We start from the raw sequence: 19,124 nt of genomic DNA on the forward strand, positions 1-19,124 counted from the left end.
TTTAGATTATATCTATATAATGTAATGATAGTCTGTGTATTATGTTTTACTGACTTGCTTCCAGCCGCAATGTACTCGAGCTTCACATGAGCTCGGGCCTCGACGACGCGGGGGAAATAAAATGGGACCTGGCGCTCTGTCTGCTTGCTGTCTACCTCATCTGTTACTTCTCCCTGTGGAAGGGCGTGAGCACATCTGGAAAGGTGGTCTGGTTCACGGCCCTCTTTCCCTACTGCGTGCTGTTCTGTCTGCTCATCCGTGGTGTCACTCTTCCAGGATCTGCCGACGGAATACGATACTATCTCAATCCTAACTTCGACGTCATTGCGAAAGCAGAGGTAGGGCATTGTGATAATGACAATTAAATATTTTTTTAATAAAATCCTTGGCAAGATTCATGTAGGGACATTATACATCAGGGCTGGCAAACCTTTTCTAGAAGTGTGTCAAAGTATATGGAAAATATTGTCAAACACTAAGCGTCGTCCATTTATGGCGTTACGCCTTCGTACTGACAACGATCATTTTAACGAATTTCTTCTTTTTAGGAACAGAATTTTGTGTTGCCTTGTAAATAACTTTTGATTGGGTGTGGCGACTATGTAAATATGAATTATTGATATATACTGTCGAGGCTCACCAAATTAAGGCCGTGACACGAAACTGTAAAATTCGATGATAGTGCGAGTTATTCCTCATATTTCGAATGCAATATGGATAAACTGTTTGTCAAAAATGATAATTATTGTTGTTGCATATTGAAATAAATCTAAAATCTTAATTTATTGAAAACATGACGTTACCGAATTGCGTTCGAAGATAATCAATAACTAGCACTACCATCAAAATTCCCAATTCAGTAACACGGCCTGTATAATATAATCAGTCTTGGTTATCATTTAACATATTCAGATGCATTCATCTTACGACTTAAATGACACCGCTGAGATATTCGGATACCTTTATCTTTTTAGTAATCCACTGCTGACTTAGTAATATTTATATTACATGTTTATTTATTTAGGTATGGGTGGATGCAGCAACTCAAGTATTTTACTCCCTGGGTCCAGGATTTGGAGTACTGCTAGCATACGCGTCGTACAATGAGTTTCACAACAACGTATATCAGTAAGCCTGTATATATTATTTCTTTATACTTTAAATATGTTTTACAAATGTGTAGATCACTTTAATGAAGAAGGCCAAATTGTCTAATTAACTACTGGAAGTTTACTAATTTCCATTTCTTAGGAAAGCATGTTCTGTAATGTCTATCAAGGCGCCCACGGTGGTTCAGAGGTTAGCGGACTCGGGCCCTGTTCAGTGCATCGCGGATTCGAATTATGCGGCTGGGTCAAATCAATAAATATTACGTGTCTTTGGATTTAGTGCAATAGTTTCAGGTGCTTTTTTTATGCAACGAATAATTCACAAGATTTAAGAATGTCACATTATTTTATTGAACATACAAAACACTTCTCAGAAATATATAATCACTATAAAAAATCTTTTTGAAAAAATACGACACCCAGAAAGTTCGAACCTGCGCTCCCTGGATTTCGCGCCCATGTGACTGATCACTAAGCTATACGTGTCCTATCTAATTGCGACGAAAGTAACTAGTGATTTTTGCAATATTCTCTGAAGCTAAAGATTTCTAAATTGCGTTACTTTTTGGGAATTGGCTTTTGTATTTTAAATCAAAGTACATATCTCAATAATTACTGACCGGTTCTAGGATCTCTCAAAATTTTAATTATAACGTACTTGCAATTGCGTTTTTTTTTCAAAAAGGTTTTTTCTAGTGGTTATATATTTCTCTTTCAAAGCTTCAAAGATCTCGGATTTTGAGTTTTGAGAATCGATGTCTCCATCTAATCTTGGGGGTACATTGGTAAGACCGCGTTACAAGCACTCGCGTTCGTGAGCGGACACGGCACCCCTCGGTAATTGAGGTAATCACGAAGAGACGCTTCACGTGGCTGGGACATGTATTCCGGATTGCGCCGAGAGTGCGACATTTCGCACCCTTGTGACACGGCCTCAAGGGTTCCGTTGCCGTGGCCCACCCTACCTCACCCTGCAGCGGTGTTACACAGGCGATCTGTTGGCGATGGACTGAGGGAAGTAGCCCTATGCCCTAATGCTGGGGCGTGACAGGGTGAAAGAAGAAGAAGATGAAGAGAAAGAATATATTTTTCACAAGTATTTTCAAATTATGTATGATTAACACTCAATTCTCTTAATTTTAATGTCATGTATTAATTTTTTTAGAGACGCTCTGATAACCAGTATAATCAACTCGCTGACCAGCTTCGTCGCCGGCTTCGTGATCTTCTCGGTGCTAGGGTATATGTCGTACTCGTCAGGGCGGAGCATCGAGGATGTCGCGACCGAAGGACCCGGGCTCGTTTTCATGGTCTACCCGGCAGCCATAGCCACCATGCCGGGGAGTGTTTTCTGGTCACTGATGTTTTTCATGATGCTATTGACATTGGGGCTTGACAGTTCGGTAAGTTAACATATCTTTTCTTTCGACCATGTCCGATCCTAATAGGATCATATGGGCCTCCACAGAGTGGAGGTTTGTATTAACAAATTTTGTTTTTACGAGAAATGGATGCCAGCCACTTGATCAACCTGTTAGGTCCATACTCTGACTCATACACACATTGAAAAACAATATGTGTACTTGCCAGATCCAGAATTCGAACCTGGGACCCACGACGCTATAGTTTGACGCTTAAGCCGCGCGGCCATCGTGGGAGTTAACCAAAGACATTGCACGGAGTCTAACCTCTTTGTAGTTAACATATTATACACCTTTATATAGTTACTATTATTTACTGGTAGGTATATCCACCGATTTTTGAGAATAGGGGCGGCGAATGATGGAACGAATACCAATATTACACATTTTTTTAGGGCAGTGGAGGTTTTCCATGAAGCAGAGAATACGGTCGCTTCATTAGAAAATATTGACATCTTAATTACAAAAAAAATCGAAGCATAAAAAATCTTGACACCATAACTATTGTTATATTGTAATACTCATTGTAATACATAATCTAATGACGGTTTATCACACAGGAGAAAAGTTTACACGTATCCAAAACTAGCACTGTTTGAGCGTAGGTTTCGTGTGCACGGTGTAATTGTCAGTAGTTGGTGTGTATGTCGATTTAAAAATATGTGGTGCACTTATTTGCATGTTTAAAAAATAAATAATAAAATAGTCAAGTAGGTACAGACCTACGTAACAAACTTTCAGACAATTTGAAACTTAACATGAAAGGGGCGGGGCATGTGAGACGTCACTGGCCCAAATTATTAACCCCACGACTTTTGAATTAAATTTTACTTGTTTATTTATTTATTTATAAACGATGCATGCAACTTATAAATCAAATTTCACTGTTATAATACACAACATAATATTGTATATAAGTGTAATAGGTATGTACTTACATAAAGTAAGAACAGTATCAAAAATCGTCGTACTAAAATTTAGGTAGTATATAGATACTAAGTATTAAAATAACGATGGACGAGCTATTTGAGAAGGAATGAATAATTGGCAATGAAAAATAAATCCATTCGAATTTTTGTTTGAAATCACCTAATAATTGGTAGTGGCACTGGGCCCCAAATAATTAATTGAAGACACTCATTGCTTAGTCGTTTAGTTGACGAATTTGTTAAATTCGATGAATTATTAGTTGAAGACGCCGAAGGTCAACAATTGTGCAGGTGAGTGTGCAGTTAAATTTCAAAATAATTAAGAATAAATTTAATGTATTGCCTTTTTTCTTGCAGTGGTGAAATTTGAAACATCCGGTACCTAAACATCAAAATAATAAATAATAAGTTACTGATAAAATGTTTTAGAGATTTTAATAGACCAGCCACCTAGTACTACACTACTACACTGGATTATGATGAAATGTGTTTTGATATAAATGGTTTTTTTTTTTTTTTTAGTTTGGTGGCTCCGAAGCCATAATAACGGCGCTGAGCGACGAGTTTCCCGCCATCAGTAGACACCGAGAAATCTTTGTCGGGCTACTCTTTACTCTGTACTACGTGGTGGGCTTGTGGAGCTGCGCGCAGGGAGGCTTCTACTTCTTTCAACTCCTCGACCGCTTCGCCGCTGGTTACTCTATCCTCATAGCTGTCTTCTTTGAATCGATCGCTGTTTCTTGGATTTACGGTGAGAATAGTCAATAATAACAATGTATTTGTTCCAGTTATGTAATATTACTATCCCCCATTTACATTTATTAAATGACGTTAAACATGTTATAGAGAAAGGTCATCATCATCATCAGCCGGGGTCACTCCACTGCTGGATGAAGGCCTCCCCAAGCTTTCTCCAACTCTCTGGGTCCTGTGTCGTTCGCTGCCACGTATTTCCGCCGAACTTTACCAGTTCGTCAATCCAGCGGCTTTTAGGGCGACCCTGTGGCCGTTTCGTGCCCCTTGGGTACCACTGGATGACGGCATTTGTCCAGCGGCCGTCCCTTCGGCGAGCAATGTGCCCCGCCCATCTCCATTTCAGCTGTTTGGCAACGTATATTACATCGCGTACTCCTGTCTGCTTCCTAATCCATTCGTTTCTCTTACGGTCCTTTCGCGTGATGCTCAACATACACCTCTCCATGCCTCGCTGTGTGACTTTTAGCCCTTGGACATCTCTCGTGTTGAGGGTCCACGTCTCGCAGCCATATGTGAGCACGGGTATCACACATTGGTTTAACACCCTACGCTTAAGACATAATGGTAGGTCACTCTTGAAGATACTATTCAGACGTCCGAAAGCACTCCATCCCAGCTTTGTTCTTCGAGCAATTTCATCGTGCATGCTTCCGTCTATGGACACCTGCTGTCCGAGATAGACGTAGCTGCTGACTTGCTCGAGTTGGGTGCCATAAATACAGATAATCGCAGGGTCCGAAAAACAGTTCCTCATCACTTTTGTCTTTGAGACATTTATCTTTAGACCGACCGTTTGACTGACATCCGCGAGTTCTTGCATTCTACCTTGGAGGTCTTTCGGGTCTTGTGAGAGTATAACAATATCATCTGCAAAGCGCAGGTGACTGAGGTGCTCCCCATTAATTGGAACACCTTTTTCCTGCCAATCAAGTTTCCTAAATAAGTCCTCAAGAGTAGCGGTGAATAGTTTAGGTGAAATGGTATCACCTTGCCGGACACCTTTGTTAATGGGGAAATTACACGACCGTTTGTGAAGTTTCGCGCATGCTGTGGCAGCAAGGTAATCATGTAAAATATTTATTAGCATAATAGGTATTTGGAACTAATAATTCTGCAATGTAATGATATTTAGGTTTAAATATAAATTAAATTACCTACATTCAAAAGTTAACTTTACAATTTTAAAAGTGAAAATATCCAGGTAGGTACCCTGTAATATCAGATTTTTTAAACACCAACTCACAAGTCTGAAATATAATAAAATTAGTAGGTACTTATTTGAAGCAAGCTTAAATGTCACTTGGAATATCAATAATTATTAATACGCTACATAATGATATTATGACAATCATTTCGCTAAAAAATAATTTAATATTGGTATAATTATATAAAGATTTATTTAACATAATATGTACATAGTTAATTCGAAACACATCAGGAGCATACCTTGTAATTAAAAAAAAAGATGACCACTGATTTAACAAAATTTGATAACAACTCGGGCGCATAGTTATTGGTTATTTTCGTCTAATTATCAGGCTCAGTATAAGGGTGATTATACCGATTGGTCGTAATCGGGACCCGCACCCGAAATGACTTCGGAAATATTTGAATAGACATTAAATACATTTGACGCTAAAGACGCGCCCAGCGTATAACGATTAGGCGGTCATTCGATATAATTAGCATGCTATTTAAATGTGTTAATTAAAAAGTAATTATCAATTGAAAAAAGGTAGATAAAAAACTATAAGTAGTATAGTAGGTATAAAACAAAACTATTACTATACAATGAATAGGTAGTACTCAACAACATAAAGAGTTCTAATAGATTCCTACCCATGCAGGCCTAGTTCGTAGCTCGGTGGCCGTCTTTCCGCGGCAGGTCAAATATCCAGATTACATAATATTTTATTGTTCAATATCCATACATATAGGGATTGCAATACCGAATGAACATATCAATACCGGATTTTCGATATTTCTTATTGAATACCGGTATTCGTTAAAACATAAAAAAACAGTATTTATCAGTGAATATAGCTATTAAAATCTCGTTAAAACATTATTTTATAGCAACATTTATTATGTTGACATTTAAAAATATGTATTGAACATAATATTGTAGAATTGGTAATTTTCACAAATAATTTCAATATATTGATAATTTTAACTAAAGCTCTCAAAAAGACTTGATCATTAAGTGCAAATAAGTGTACTGCAGGAAAAGTTTCTTCAATTCAACGCTTGTACAGTCATCAATAATTATATCATAGAATTATTGAAAATTTGTCACGAATGTTTTCTATTTCGAAATAATATTAGGTATGTTAATTATTTATCCCGAAAATTTTATAAATAGGTATATTCGATGGATTTTGTATTGTTATTTCATCTCTGTTGGATTCAGTTAATATAATATTTTCATTTTAGCAGCACATTACTTATACACTCAATTTAAAAAGGCAATACAGTACAAAGTAATGAAAAAATAACATTAAATTCATTTTCAAAAACGTTAACGAGTGTGGTTTCTTAATACCGAAAACTCCGGTATTTTGGATTTATAAAACCGGTTTCGGTATTAGTAAATACTGGAATACCGGTTTTATAATACCGGTATTGCAATCCCTACATACATAGGGGCTTCGTGCACTTGCTAGGACCGGTCCTTGTGATTATGTATGGTTCAGGTGGATAGATTTGTAAAGAATATCGGCTGTAATGCGATATAGGTATTATAGGGGTTAGAGTTTGTTTCTAATGTGATTATAATTATGTATATCCAATAAAAAATGCCATTCAGTTGACTAACATGTAAAATTAACTGTTTGCTGAATATGGTTGCAGGCACCGATAGGTTCTGCGAAGACCTGAAAAGTATGATCGGCTCCTACCCCGGCATTTACTGGCGGCTGTGCTGGCGCTACGTGGCACCTCTTTTCCTGATGTTCATCACCATCTACGGCCTGTCGGGCTACACGCCGCTCACCTACGAGGACTACGTCTACCCTCCGTGGGCGAATGCCTTCGGCTGGTGCATCGCTGGCTCCAGCGTCGCCATGATACCCATCGTTGCCATTTACAAGCTGTTAACTACGCCGGGGACTTTCGTAGAGGTAAAACGCCAACGTCCATTGTCATACTCATTGTGCTAAATTTTTAACAGTGCTCGAAATAGAAAAGTTTACGAACCGCAGCGCTCGACAGTTTTCTAAAGACGTTTACATAGTTATCAAATTTTATATGCATTTCATAAAAATAAGTGTGTTAGATTTTCTATTATATGGCCTATCTAGCCCAGACAGTCAAAATATTTTTTCCACGAGATGGAGCGATAATTTTACCTATTTCACGAACAGAGATAACGCTCCGGTCATTTCGAGCCCTGATTTTTAATTAACTACTATTTTATTTGGAGACAAACAATGGTATCATAGTGTGATATGTATTTGCTCTTTCAGAGAATAGGCAGAAAGTCGTACGTTGTTTGAAGCTCTTGGTTTCAATCGTAAATTAATCATTTTCTTGTTTTGTTTAGCGAATGAAAATTTTGACGACACCGTGGTGCGACGTGCGAATGTCTACTGCAAACGGCACCACCGCGACGCCAGGAGACGAAGCCGGCGGCGGAGGAGCAGCGCCGAAAGCTAATCAGCCAGACACGACGGTATTCCCGCCGGTGTCTGCGGAGACCGGGACAGTCGTCACGATAACTTCGCAAGGAATACTCACGACGTCGAAGTTACCCACGTCCCCTGTCTCTCCCACCAGTGGGGGCTCCACGCCGCACGATAAGGGCGGCGAGCCACCGCGAGAGGTGAAGCGACGAGTCCCGAAGACCCCGACCGGACCCGAAGCCGTCTGAGGCTCGGCGCGCCTCTCTTTTGACCTGTACTACGTGTGAATTTCCCAACGAGCCCTCGTCGCTCGCGAAGATCCCCCTGCGGGCGACGCAGGCGAATTGTTAATTTTACACCGAATACTACGTCATCGCGTTACTTACTCCTGTTAATTTATTAATGATTCTATCCGCCGTCGATTGATCTCTTTGCACCTCTAAATTGTTATAGGTACGTCGACCATTTTTTTTCGTTGAGAGACGCGTTTTCTATTCAACATTCTCATTTTATAGTATTTTATATATTTTTACAAACTATTGCGCGCGTATTTTTATGACTTTTTAAAATTTTATTAGAAATATTTTGTAGGGAATGAAATTTGTCTTAAACATATTGCTTATATACTATTAATTAAATATTATGCTACTTTCGCGTCCAATATAAAATATTCCAATATTGTTAATCTTTTTCTCATTGATTTGCGAAAAATGTCATTAAAAATGTAGGTATACACAATGTAAACTTATTGAATTAATAAAACAGGTTTCTTGATAACCGAACAAAATAGCATAACGAATTTTGGTATAACATTGTCGTACATATTTCCATGTGTAGGTATTAAATTTATTAGGTACCTTGTGTGAAACAAATATTATCGATTGTCGTTGTCTAACTAATTACTCATGCATAAAACCCGTTTATACTACAGTTCTATATGCCATATTATATTATTATTATTATTATATAATTATTGTACTGTAATCGTATATATTGTGTAGAATGTTTTATAGAATATAATTTGATATTCATATTATTATTACTACGATTATAAAATAACGAGCTATGAAAAATTCTCGTGAAAAATGCTGTATAGATAATAGTAACTATAATATTGAGGTCTTACCTCATAGACAAAATAATTAATATTTGTAGAGTTATGTAAATTAGTCGGTATATTCTCAAAAATAGTAAAATTATATTTTAGGGTTCATATACCTGCATAAATTAAAATACGTGTTGATCATTGTTCATTGCTTGTTGTCTAAGTATTAAAATAATAATAACTGTGTATTAAATTATAGAGTAAATTTCTTTATTATTTATTTATTTATTGGAAGATGTTGCGTCAAATTAAATATATTTTATCATTCATGGTATCGCAAAGGGCAATGTGATAAAATGAATAAACTTTTTTAGCAGTCTCTCGTTTTGCAAATAATAATAATATGTAGTGACGTAATTAACGTGTTTTTATTGTATTGTTTATGTCTTGTAGTATTTTTGTGCAATAAATATGTTCAATTTGTGTTGTTGCGATTTGAAATAAAGAAGTCTCTGTGGCAGCCATCACAGAGACTTCTTTTTGTGAGTCGCTTTTTTAGATTTTTGAAGTAGAAAAAGTATTAAACGTATTTTAATATTATATTACTATATTTACAATATAAAATTATATTATACGATTATTGTGAATTCGTTCTTTAATAGCTGATATTGTATTCGATGTTTTGATGTGTACGAAACATTAATGTTAATATCCATTTAATGTAATTTCATAAACTTAATATTATATATGTGCCATCAAAAATATTTATAAAAGTTTAAAAAAAATGCAAAAGGCACGGTGGATTTGTATGAGATCAATTTTTATTACAGCCATTATAAAAATTGATTGTTGTTTTGTTCTTAAATAAAAAAAATATTTTAACCGTAACATTCCAGTATATTATTTTTTTCCTTTAACCCCTAGGTACAGTGTAATACTGAGTGAATTTCAATTCCCGCACTACAATATTATAATACCAATCAGTGGCGAAGGGTGGAGGTAGGCTGTTAAGATCCGACATATATAGTGCACACTAAACTTTGTCTGTCATAGGTACTTATTTATTTTCATTAAACTAAGAATATAATTTGCCGACGCCCCTGGCCACTGACACCAGTGTATAATAGGTGCATATCGCGAGAAAACTGGAAAATATTGATACGATGGCAGACAATAGTATGTGCATAGAGTATACGCTTCATAACTTTGCACTCCGGCTCTAGGATGAAAATGTATTTTTTACTATATTATCTATTTATTTCAACTTTATATTAATACAAGTAAAATATCATTTGATCTAATTTTATGCGAGGTAATAAGGCAAGTGTAGTGTAGTAAAAAATGCAAAATTATAACACGTATACTGTACAGTTTACGCGATCGCCAAACTAATGATATGATAATGGGCTAGAGCCATAGCCCCCACAAAGGGGGGCTGACAGGGCTCTAGCCTAGGGCCCGGGATCTGGGACGGGGGGCGTGACGGGTGATAAGTGAGATAAACATTCATCACAAACTTGCTCTAATGGGAAAAAAGTCGCCTGCGGCGCTATTTTACTAGAAGAGTGCCCAGTTACTTTTTAAAATATCTAGTTGTGTGATGCAATTTTTGATTTTTGTAAGTTGATATTTGACAACCCCAAACTTCAAGTGGATTTATTCAACAATTCAAAAAATCGCTAAAAATACATATTTTACCTGAAACACCAGTTACTTCTGTAAACGCTTCTGTAGAGCGTCCTACTATCTTTTAGCCTAGCGAAGGGTAGGGGTAGGGACACCAAAGATCCTGGCCTGGGGGCCAGCTTCAGGATGTGGGGGCCATGGCTAGAGCACTGCCATCTTTAGATTAATGTCGGTAAGTAAGATAACTCATTAATTAAGTTCAGACATGTGTCAGCGACGAACTAGGGACCGAGAAGAGTGAAATGAGTTATGAGAGGCCTTCGTCTAGCAGTGGCTCGATCTCAGCTGATGGTGATAGTATAATATTATAGCATTGCTGTTGTAACGTTGTCGATTGATGATTATTTAATAAAATTACAAAATAGGTATTATATTATACATACACAAGTTACTTGAAAACTAGTGCACGACCAATTGAAGGCGTTTAGTACCCAATAGTACCTATACCTATTATCAAAGAGATTATATTATAGAATTGAAAAAATACTAATTAAGAAATGGGTTCCTTATTAATATTATTATGGTTAGGTATTTACGCCCACGGTAGCCGCACGGCTTAAGCGTTGGACTATCACGCCGTGGGTCTCAGGTTCGAATCCTGGGTCTGGCAAGTACACATATTGTTTTTCAATTTGTGTGTGAGTCAGGGTATGGACCTAATAGGTTGAGCAAGTGGCTGACATCCATTTCTCGTAAAAAACAAAATCTGTTAATACAAACCTCTACTTTGTGGAGGCCCATATGATCCTATTAGGATCGGACATGGTCGAAAAAAAAAATACGAAAGTCTGGCGGAAGCCGCTGGAAATATTCCCAGCTGTGATCACGCAGTTATCCTTGGTGATCTAAATGCCAAAGTAGGATCTGACCCCTCGCGTGGACCCTTTGTGCTGGGAAAACATGGCCTTGGCCAAATGAACGATAATGGTTTCCGTCTGGTAGATTTTGCCTCCATGAATGGTCTTGTGATTGGTGGTAGTCTTTTCCCTCATAAGACGATCCACAAATATAGATGGACATCACCAGACGGTAATACAAGAAACCAGATCGACCACATTTTGGTCAAAGCGAAATATCGGCATGAACTGCTAGACGTGCGGACATATAGAGGTGCAGACATCCACAGTGACCACGAACTCTTGCTGGGGAAATCCCGTATAGACCTTAAACAAGTCCCAAAACCCAAAAGGACGATCAGACTCGATGTGGAAAAACTGAAAAGTACCCGTGTGCGTGCAACCTGTGAGCTAGAGCTGCAAAAGCGCTTATATGATGTTCGGACGTCTTCCATCGACTCGGATCCCTTGGAAGGAAAATGGATATTATTCCGGGATGCTATAATGAGCTAAGCAACTACTGCCTTAGGAGAGCGGCATACGCACAGGCCGGACTGGATGTCACCTCATACATGGTAGATGATTGAGAAGAGGAAGCTCCTGAAAGAATTGCGAGACAATGGTACATACCCACATTGCAGCGCGGAATACCAGACAATAGACCGCGTGGTAAAGCGTTCTGCCCGCCGCGATAAGCTCCGACGCCTGGATGACCTCATTCGGGATGCAGAATCTGCTGCCTGCAAGAATAATCCAAGTGCTCTCTTCCGCATAACCAGAGCAATTCGCGATAGGAAACGTCCAGTGGTCACTGCATTACGCAACTCTGACGGAGTGACAGTCACTGAACCTGCAAAGGTCCAGGAGCTATGGCACCAACATTTCAGTGATGTCCTGAAACGCCCACCTCCATTGCGTCCCTTTGATATTCCGTCGGAGATCACCGCCCTCGGAATCACTACTGCATCGGGATTCTGCGAAGATCCTCCGACAACTGCTGAAGTTAAAGAGGCAGTCAAAAGACTGAAGCGCAAGAAAGCTCCTGGAGATGATGGCATCCATGCAGAATTTCTGCTCTGCGGACTGAACGCTATATTGCCGTCCTTGTGTGACCTTCTGCACAAGGGTAACCCACAAGACTGTAATAATTACAGAGGAATCACTCTCCTCAGCGTTCCCGGGAAGTTGTTGCCGCAAATTCTCCTGTACAGGATTAGAAGTCCCATGCTGGAGGTTTTGCGTGCGCAGCAGAGTGGATTTGTCCCGGGAATTCCTGCTCGGAGCATATTTCAACTCTCCGATGCCTCCTGCAACAGTGCCAAGAGATGAATATACCTGTCGCCTGCTGCTTCGTGGACTATGAAAAGGCATTTGACAGTCCTCATCGTGAATCTCTGTGGCAAATTCTGCTAGGCTATGGTGTCCCACGGAAACTGGTCGCCGTGATAAATGCTCTCTACACCAATACAGAGTGTCGCGTGAGAGTAGCCAGAACATCCTCTGACCTCTGACGTCAGGACTCAAGCAAGGATGTGTACTTGCGCCCTTTCTTTTTATCATGATGATGGATTTCATAATGCGTAAGACGGTTTGCCCCGACAGTGGGATACGCCTACATCATGATGACACAACCGATCTATGCGAAGAAAGACTGTGCGACTTGGAGTATGCAGATGACGCAGTCGTGTTTGACTCGACGATCAAACGGTTGGAGGTAACCGTGAATAGGCTCGCCGCGAACTCGAAACGTGTGGGTCTTCATCTGAATGCGGCTAAGACCAAATCCATATGCAGTGCTGCATGCATCGACGCCGACACTCCTCTGCGGGTTTCCGGTCTGCCTGTCGAGCTGGTGTCCAGGTTCAAATACTTAGGTGCCACGGTTACCGATGATGGTGGTAGGATTTCTAGTGAGCTTGGAATCCGCATGGGTGTGTCAGGCCTGCGTTCAACCAACTTGGAGTCGCATGGAGGTCAAGGCTGTATTCTGTGAGGACCAATTAATGTCGTTTGTTTAACGCGTGCGTGCTACCTGTGCTCCTGTATGGCTGTGAGACATGGCATCTTACTAAGCTTCAAGAGTCTCGGCTTTTGAGCTTTAAGAATCGATGTCTCCGCCGAATCTTAGGGGTACATTGGTACGACCGCGATACAAACACCCGAGTTCGTGAGCAGACACAACAGCTTTCGGTGATTGAAGTTATCACGAAGAGACGCTTTACGTGGGTGGGACATGTATTCCAGATGCCGCCAAAGAGTGCGGCACTTCGTACCCTTGTGTCACAGCCTCAAGGGTTCCGTCGCTGTGGCCGGCCCTCCCTCACCCTGCAGCGGTGCTACAAGAGCGACCTACGTGCTGCAGGTCTGCAGGTATGCCCCAATGTCGGGACGTGACAGGGTGGAAGAAGAAGTAGGTATTTTCGACAACACGACAACGTCTTTATTATCACACGTCTTCATTGCGAAACAGCAAAGTAAACTTACTTATTTTAGTGGCAAATTATACCTAGATATTGATAATATTTATTGTATTTTTAAATTGGTAAAAAATATTTTATTGTAAGTATAATGTTTAATAATTTTCCTTTTGTGAAGTTTCGTAGTAGGTATTCCTTTGTGACTGTATTACTTTTTTGACCAGTACGCAGGTATATGAATGGTGGGCTTTGTTGCCGGATGTTAACATTGTTTTAGGCTATTTTGACATTTTATTTCATAAATATTTTTATATCCCATACATTGTGTTGTTATTAATTGTTCTGAAATTTCAAATTTAAATTTATTTGACATTGGAATCTTAAATTATTTTTACTGCTGCATTTATACAAAAAAAAAAACTCATTAAAATTATTTAAAATATTCCCGGCCGATAAGTAAAATATTAGGCAGCTATAAACATTTCGAAACAAATAATATTGTCTATGACAAATGTCATTGTATCCGACATGGCCACCGAAACGAGTGCAGAAATGCCCGGCATGGAAGCCAAAATATTTTCTGCCATAACTTCTGCAAATGTATCCGAATTGAAATCACTCATATCAATTCAAAAAATTGTTGACTTCTATGATGAAAATGGCATGACCCCCTTACAGTATGCGGCGTACAAGGGTAGCAAAGAAATGGTCCAAACGCTTTTAGACCAGGTAATTTGGTGATCATATTTGAAAATTTGCTTCATTTCACTCTTTCATCCCTTGTAATATTCTTTATGCAAGACGCTTTTTGTATAAGAACTTATTAAAAAGACTTTTCGCAGACTATGAGTATATACAATTGAAAGTATAATGGTAATATGTCAGCACTGGCCAACTGATGTCATATTATGATCAAAGTACTTATTAACTGTTGTAGGTTATGACCAAATGTAGTATATACTACAAACTATAAAGAATATTATTTGTCAATTATTAGAGAAAAGTGTTATTTGCACAATTTGTATTACGGTAAAACCTTTATAATATACCATATCAGTTTTTGAAGTAAATGTGTGATACCGTATTATGTACTTACCCCACAAACATTGGCAATGTTTTTGTAAAATAAGATTGCTATAGATCTACTGCCATAAGTTGTCCACTGAGTGAGGGCGCTACATACCAATGATTGGTATATCATTCAGTATTTTTTATACTGTGACAAGCTTAGTTCCAAATTCGAACACCGTACAACTGATGTTGCTTTATCTATAACATTGACCTAATAACTGCCAGAGGATCACATTTCGTCAGGTCGACCCCTGGTCTCCATTATGTTTAAATGATTTGAATAGTCGCAGTACAAAGACCACCGATTGGAAGGTGAAAAGCGAAATAAATCAATCAACTTGAGTTTTGTACCATTTCATTGAAGACATATTTTGCGACCCTGGTTTCGCCTTTCAGCTTCTTCAGGCAGTATATGCACTCAGCAATAGCAAAAATACACTTAGTGCCCATACGCAGCCTATCTTTTTTTGTATGCCGGCTAACCGCAGCGGCCTGCCGCATATCGCACTTTGCATACAAAAAACGATAGGCGGCCTGCCGCAAGTGCGTATAAGCACTAATGCAGAATACAGTTAATTCTCGTTTATATTATAAATTAATATAATAAAAGAATGTGAAAACATTACTAAGCAATATGAATAAGATTTAGTGTTGGAAATACTGTAGTACATTTGAAACCCACTTTTAACCTATTTAGCTAGCCTATTAAAATACCATGCACTACTATCGTAATTTGCATTTCAGTGCCACAGTCTGTATAAATAGTCATCCCTGAGTATAATTATATAATCATGCCTTTATTAATTGACCAAGCGATGTTTTTACGAACCTGCGATGAACTATTTATTAGGCTTTAAAGTTTTCATTTTCTCGCTAAAGGGAACAAAATAAAATTGATCTTATTGTCATTTTGTTACTAGTTTGAATTTCATTATCTCATCGTGGTTATCAATTACAAACTAAAATAGAAAGTTTTACCAAATATATGGCTTTATGCAAAATTTTAGAAGAGGTTTATGATGATAATATTATTTTAAATGATCATATTTATAAGAAAAGATAGAGCATCATAATGACACAAATATCTTTCCTATAAGGTTTTCTCATTATTCAGGCTTAAACTCCAAATTTATGGCCCTCCCCCACTTTCTAAATTTGAAGATTCTATAGTATATTACCATATAGCGATTGTGTGCAACAATGTACAAATATGTGCATTCCCACATCAGGATACTAATATCAGTATTTTTTGTTTTATATCACAGGGCGCGGATGTAAACTCAGGCAGGCACGAATACAACTACACAGCCTTGCATTTTGGAGCCTTATCTGGAAGTGCGGAAGTGTGCCAGCTACTCTTGATCGCTGGGGCCAAACCGCTCGCGACTAATTCCGTTGGCAGGGTGGCATCTCAGATGGCCGCCTTTGTCGGGAACCATCACATCGTGGCCACAATCAACAATTTTGTCCCCAAGTGTGACATTGACTATTTCACAAAAGTTCAAGGACTACAGACTGAACCCGTTTTTCCGCCCGTACTGAGTGAACAGCTTCATAAATTTGTCATGGAAGTAAACCTCAACCCGATAAGAATCGCTCTCAATCTCCAAAGCTCCGCTAGCCTCTCCGATAGCATGGATAAAGTGAAGACTGTTTTAGAAGCTATGTGTAATAGGGAAATGAAAAAAGCCAGCGATATAAATGAAACGATGGCGTTTAAATTTCACTATCTCTCTTACATTGTCGGTGAAATATATAAAATTAGAGAGAGACACATAGCTTCGAAGGAGCAAAAGAAAGAGGAAGGTGCCGAAGATAAGAAATTTGATTTTGTCGAATTATTTTCTAGAAAACTTTTAAAGCCTGGAAAGGATGGCGTTACGCTCGATTTTCAAGACAGTTTTCTGAAGGAGGCCGTCAGAGAGTTCCCGTTCCGAGAATGCACGATATTTCATCAAATGATAACATCACTGGCCAGTGTTGATCCTCCGAGTACGTTATTAGTGATAAATTCAGCCATCAATGGCCCGCGTGGTTTCGCTAATACCGTACCGTATTGCAATACTTGCGGAGAAGAAAAGCCAGCTAAGAAATGCTCCAAGTGTAAAACTGTTCAATACTGCGACAGGGAGTGCCAGAGACTGCACTGGTTTATTCACAAGAAAGGCTGTGCCCGCCTCGCGAGCTCTCCTGCCGTCATCAGTCCCCCTGCTCGCAGTAACGTCGACTCGGCCGAACTGAGCGAACATCTCCAAGGCCTGCTCACCGGATAATTTTCGTTTTGATAGATCGTTGTTGGCCATTTCACCAAAATTTACAAATCTGCAAACTATGCATATTCTACGATACGTTGATTATATTTTTTGTACAAAATAGATTTAAGAAAACGTGTGTTTTATCTGTTTTTTTCTATCTGATAAGAATTTGAGTGAACCCATTTTTCTTTGTGGTTTGATGTACCTATTATTAAAATAGATAAATAGTTTATTTCGGGTTATTAAATACGTCTTGTATCCAAAATGGTGTGATTAATTATTTCTCAAGATGAAGTCATTCACGTGTCATTAGCGCTTTTGCTCATATTATATGTGGTATTTGAACACATTCAAACAATGCTAAATAATTTTTCTATTGATTTATATACTTATGTAGGTAATTACATTTTCTTTAAATGAAATTTACACTACATACTTAGGAGGTCTGTTCAAAAAGTATCTGACATTATTTTGCCTATGAAAAATGAATCATTTATGTTGGATGTCTGAATCCGTAATGTCACTCAAAATAATATCCTTGGGATCGAACACACTTCTCCCAGCGGTCCTGCTATCAGTGGCGAAGGGTGGAGGTAGGCTGTTAAGATCCGCCATAAACAGTGCACATTAAACTTTTTCAGACATAGATATTTGTTTTCGTTGAAATAAGACTACAATTTACAGATAGTGTTGGTTAGTTTTTAAAATTCAATTAAACCCTGAGAAACCAAGCCATAATAGATAATAGTCAAAAAATGCATGTATATCTATAAAATATCTAAAATTATGCAATTAAATCATACATAACTTTGAATATTATATAAATAGACGAATATTTTTAATTTATTATAGTTTCGTTTAGGCAGGGCTTAATGAATTTAAAAAAATAACCAACAATATGTGCAATATGTATTTTTAATCCAACGAAAACAAATAATTATGAATAAAAAAGTGTGCACAATTTTGTCGTATTGCCCAAATTAGACCAAAACTATTATGGTTTCGTTTAGGCAGGGTTTAATTGATTTTTAAAAACTAACTAACACCGTCTGTAAATTGTAGTCTTAGTTCAATAAAGACAAATACATATGACTAAAAAAGTTTAGTGTGCACTATTTATAGCGAATCTTAACAGCCTACCTCCACCCTTCGCCACTGCCTGCTATTAACGGTTACGTTGTCGTGTTCTACATAATTTCACTTAAATTAGGTCTCCAGTGCATTTTCATCTTAAAGAACAGTAAACAATTTCAAGAACCCATGTTGGGAGAGTAGGGAGCCTGACAAACCACATGAGTGCTGTATTTTGCCAAGTCTGAATCAAATGCTATGAATGAGCTCTTGTATTGTCATGATGCAGTCACTTATACCACACAGCATCACGAAGGTGGCAAAGGACTAGCTAGTATTCTTCGGTAATGTTTTGGCCCTATGAAGTGTTCTCGTGCGTACACCATGCCGCAAGGTGTCCAAGAAAACAATCACAAGATTCGAGACAAAAAAAACACATGCTGTGCTTTTTTGGCAAGGTCTATGCCTATGGCATCGTTACCGAAAGCATAATGAATCTTTCAAATGGTCAAATAATATTCAAATGGATATTTTTAGAACAGCCATCGTAAACTAAATACTTCTCTGATATTGATACATTATTGTGTTTTGGAGGGAAGCATTATTATCAATTGAACGGTGTTGATTGTTAAATGAATGTTTCTATAAACTTGTTCTAATACGTTTACATGTGCATGGATTTACTGTTGACTGTACGTATTATCCTGCAGTTACAAGCTTGCATGCATGAATCAAGAAAGTTTGAAAGCTTTTGAATTTTCGTGCGACAGGGATTTTTTCGATCTGCGCCTGCGCAGTAGAACCATGGTGGCGAAACTGCCGGCAAAAAAACGAACTTTACTCTTTTTGAGGTTAACCGATTTTCACTTCCTGTCAAATAGTACCATAAAATGATAACATCGCGTCTC

The 19,124-nt window shown here is 38.3% G+C and overlaps 2 protein-coding genes across 2 annotated transcripts in view; both read left to right on the forward strand.

The window, feature by feature from the left end:
- The window catches only part of LOC147064848 (sodium-dependent dopamine transporter-like), a 47,180-nt gene extending 38,354 nt beyond the window's left edge, over positions 1-8,826 (forward strand). The window contains exons 5-10 of the mRNA XM_085958426.1: positions 65-338; positions 1,025-1,128; positions 2,275-2,512; positions 3,982-4,210; positions 7,066-7,334; positions 7,757-8,826. Of these exons, the coding sequence (XP_085814552.1) occupies positions 65-338; positions 1,025-1,128; positions 2,275-2,512; positions 3,982-4,210; positions 7,066-7,334; positions 7,757-8,083 (1,441 nt within the window). The 3' untranslated portion in view covers positions 8,084-8,826. The remainder of the gene's footprint in view (positions 1-64; positions 339-1,024; positions 1,129-2,274; positions 2,513-3,981; positions 4,211-7,065; positions 7,335-7,756) is intronic.
- Positions 8,827-14,335: 5,509 nt separating this feature from the next.
- Positions 14,336-17,701, forward strand: LOC147064849 (ankyrin repeat and MYND domain-containing protein 2). The gene is made up of 2 exons (XM_085957439.1): positions 14,336-14,548; positions 16,156-17,701. Exons 1-2 carry the CDS (start codon positions 14,348-14,350, stop codon positions 17,161-17,163), a joined length of 1,209 nt encoding a protein of 402 aa, XP_085813565.1. The 5' UTR covers positions 14,336-14,347; the 3' UTR covers positions 17,164-17,701.
- Positions 17,702-19,124: the final 1,423 nt, after the last annotated feature.

This window comes from Rhyacophila brunnea, unplaced genomic scaffold (genome assembly GCF_057557595.1).
Source record: "Rhyacophila brunnea isolate RB1 unplaced genomic scaffold, BYU_Rbru_1.0 scaffold_7, whole genome shotgun sequence".
NCBI lineage: Eukaryota > Metazoa > Arthropoda > Insecta > Trichoptera > Rhyacophilidae > Rhyacophila > Rhyacophila brunnea.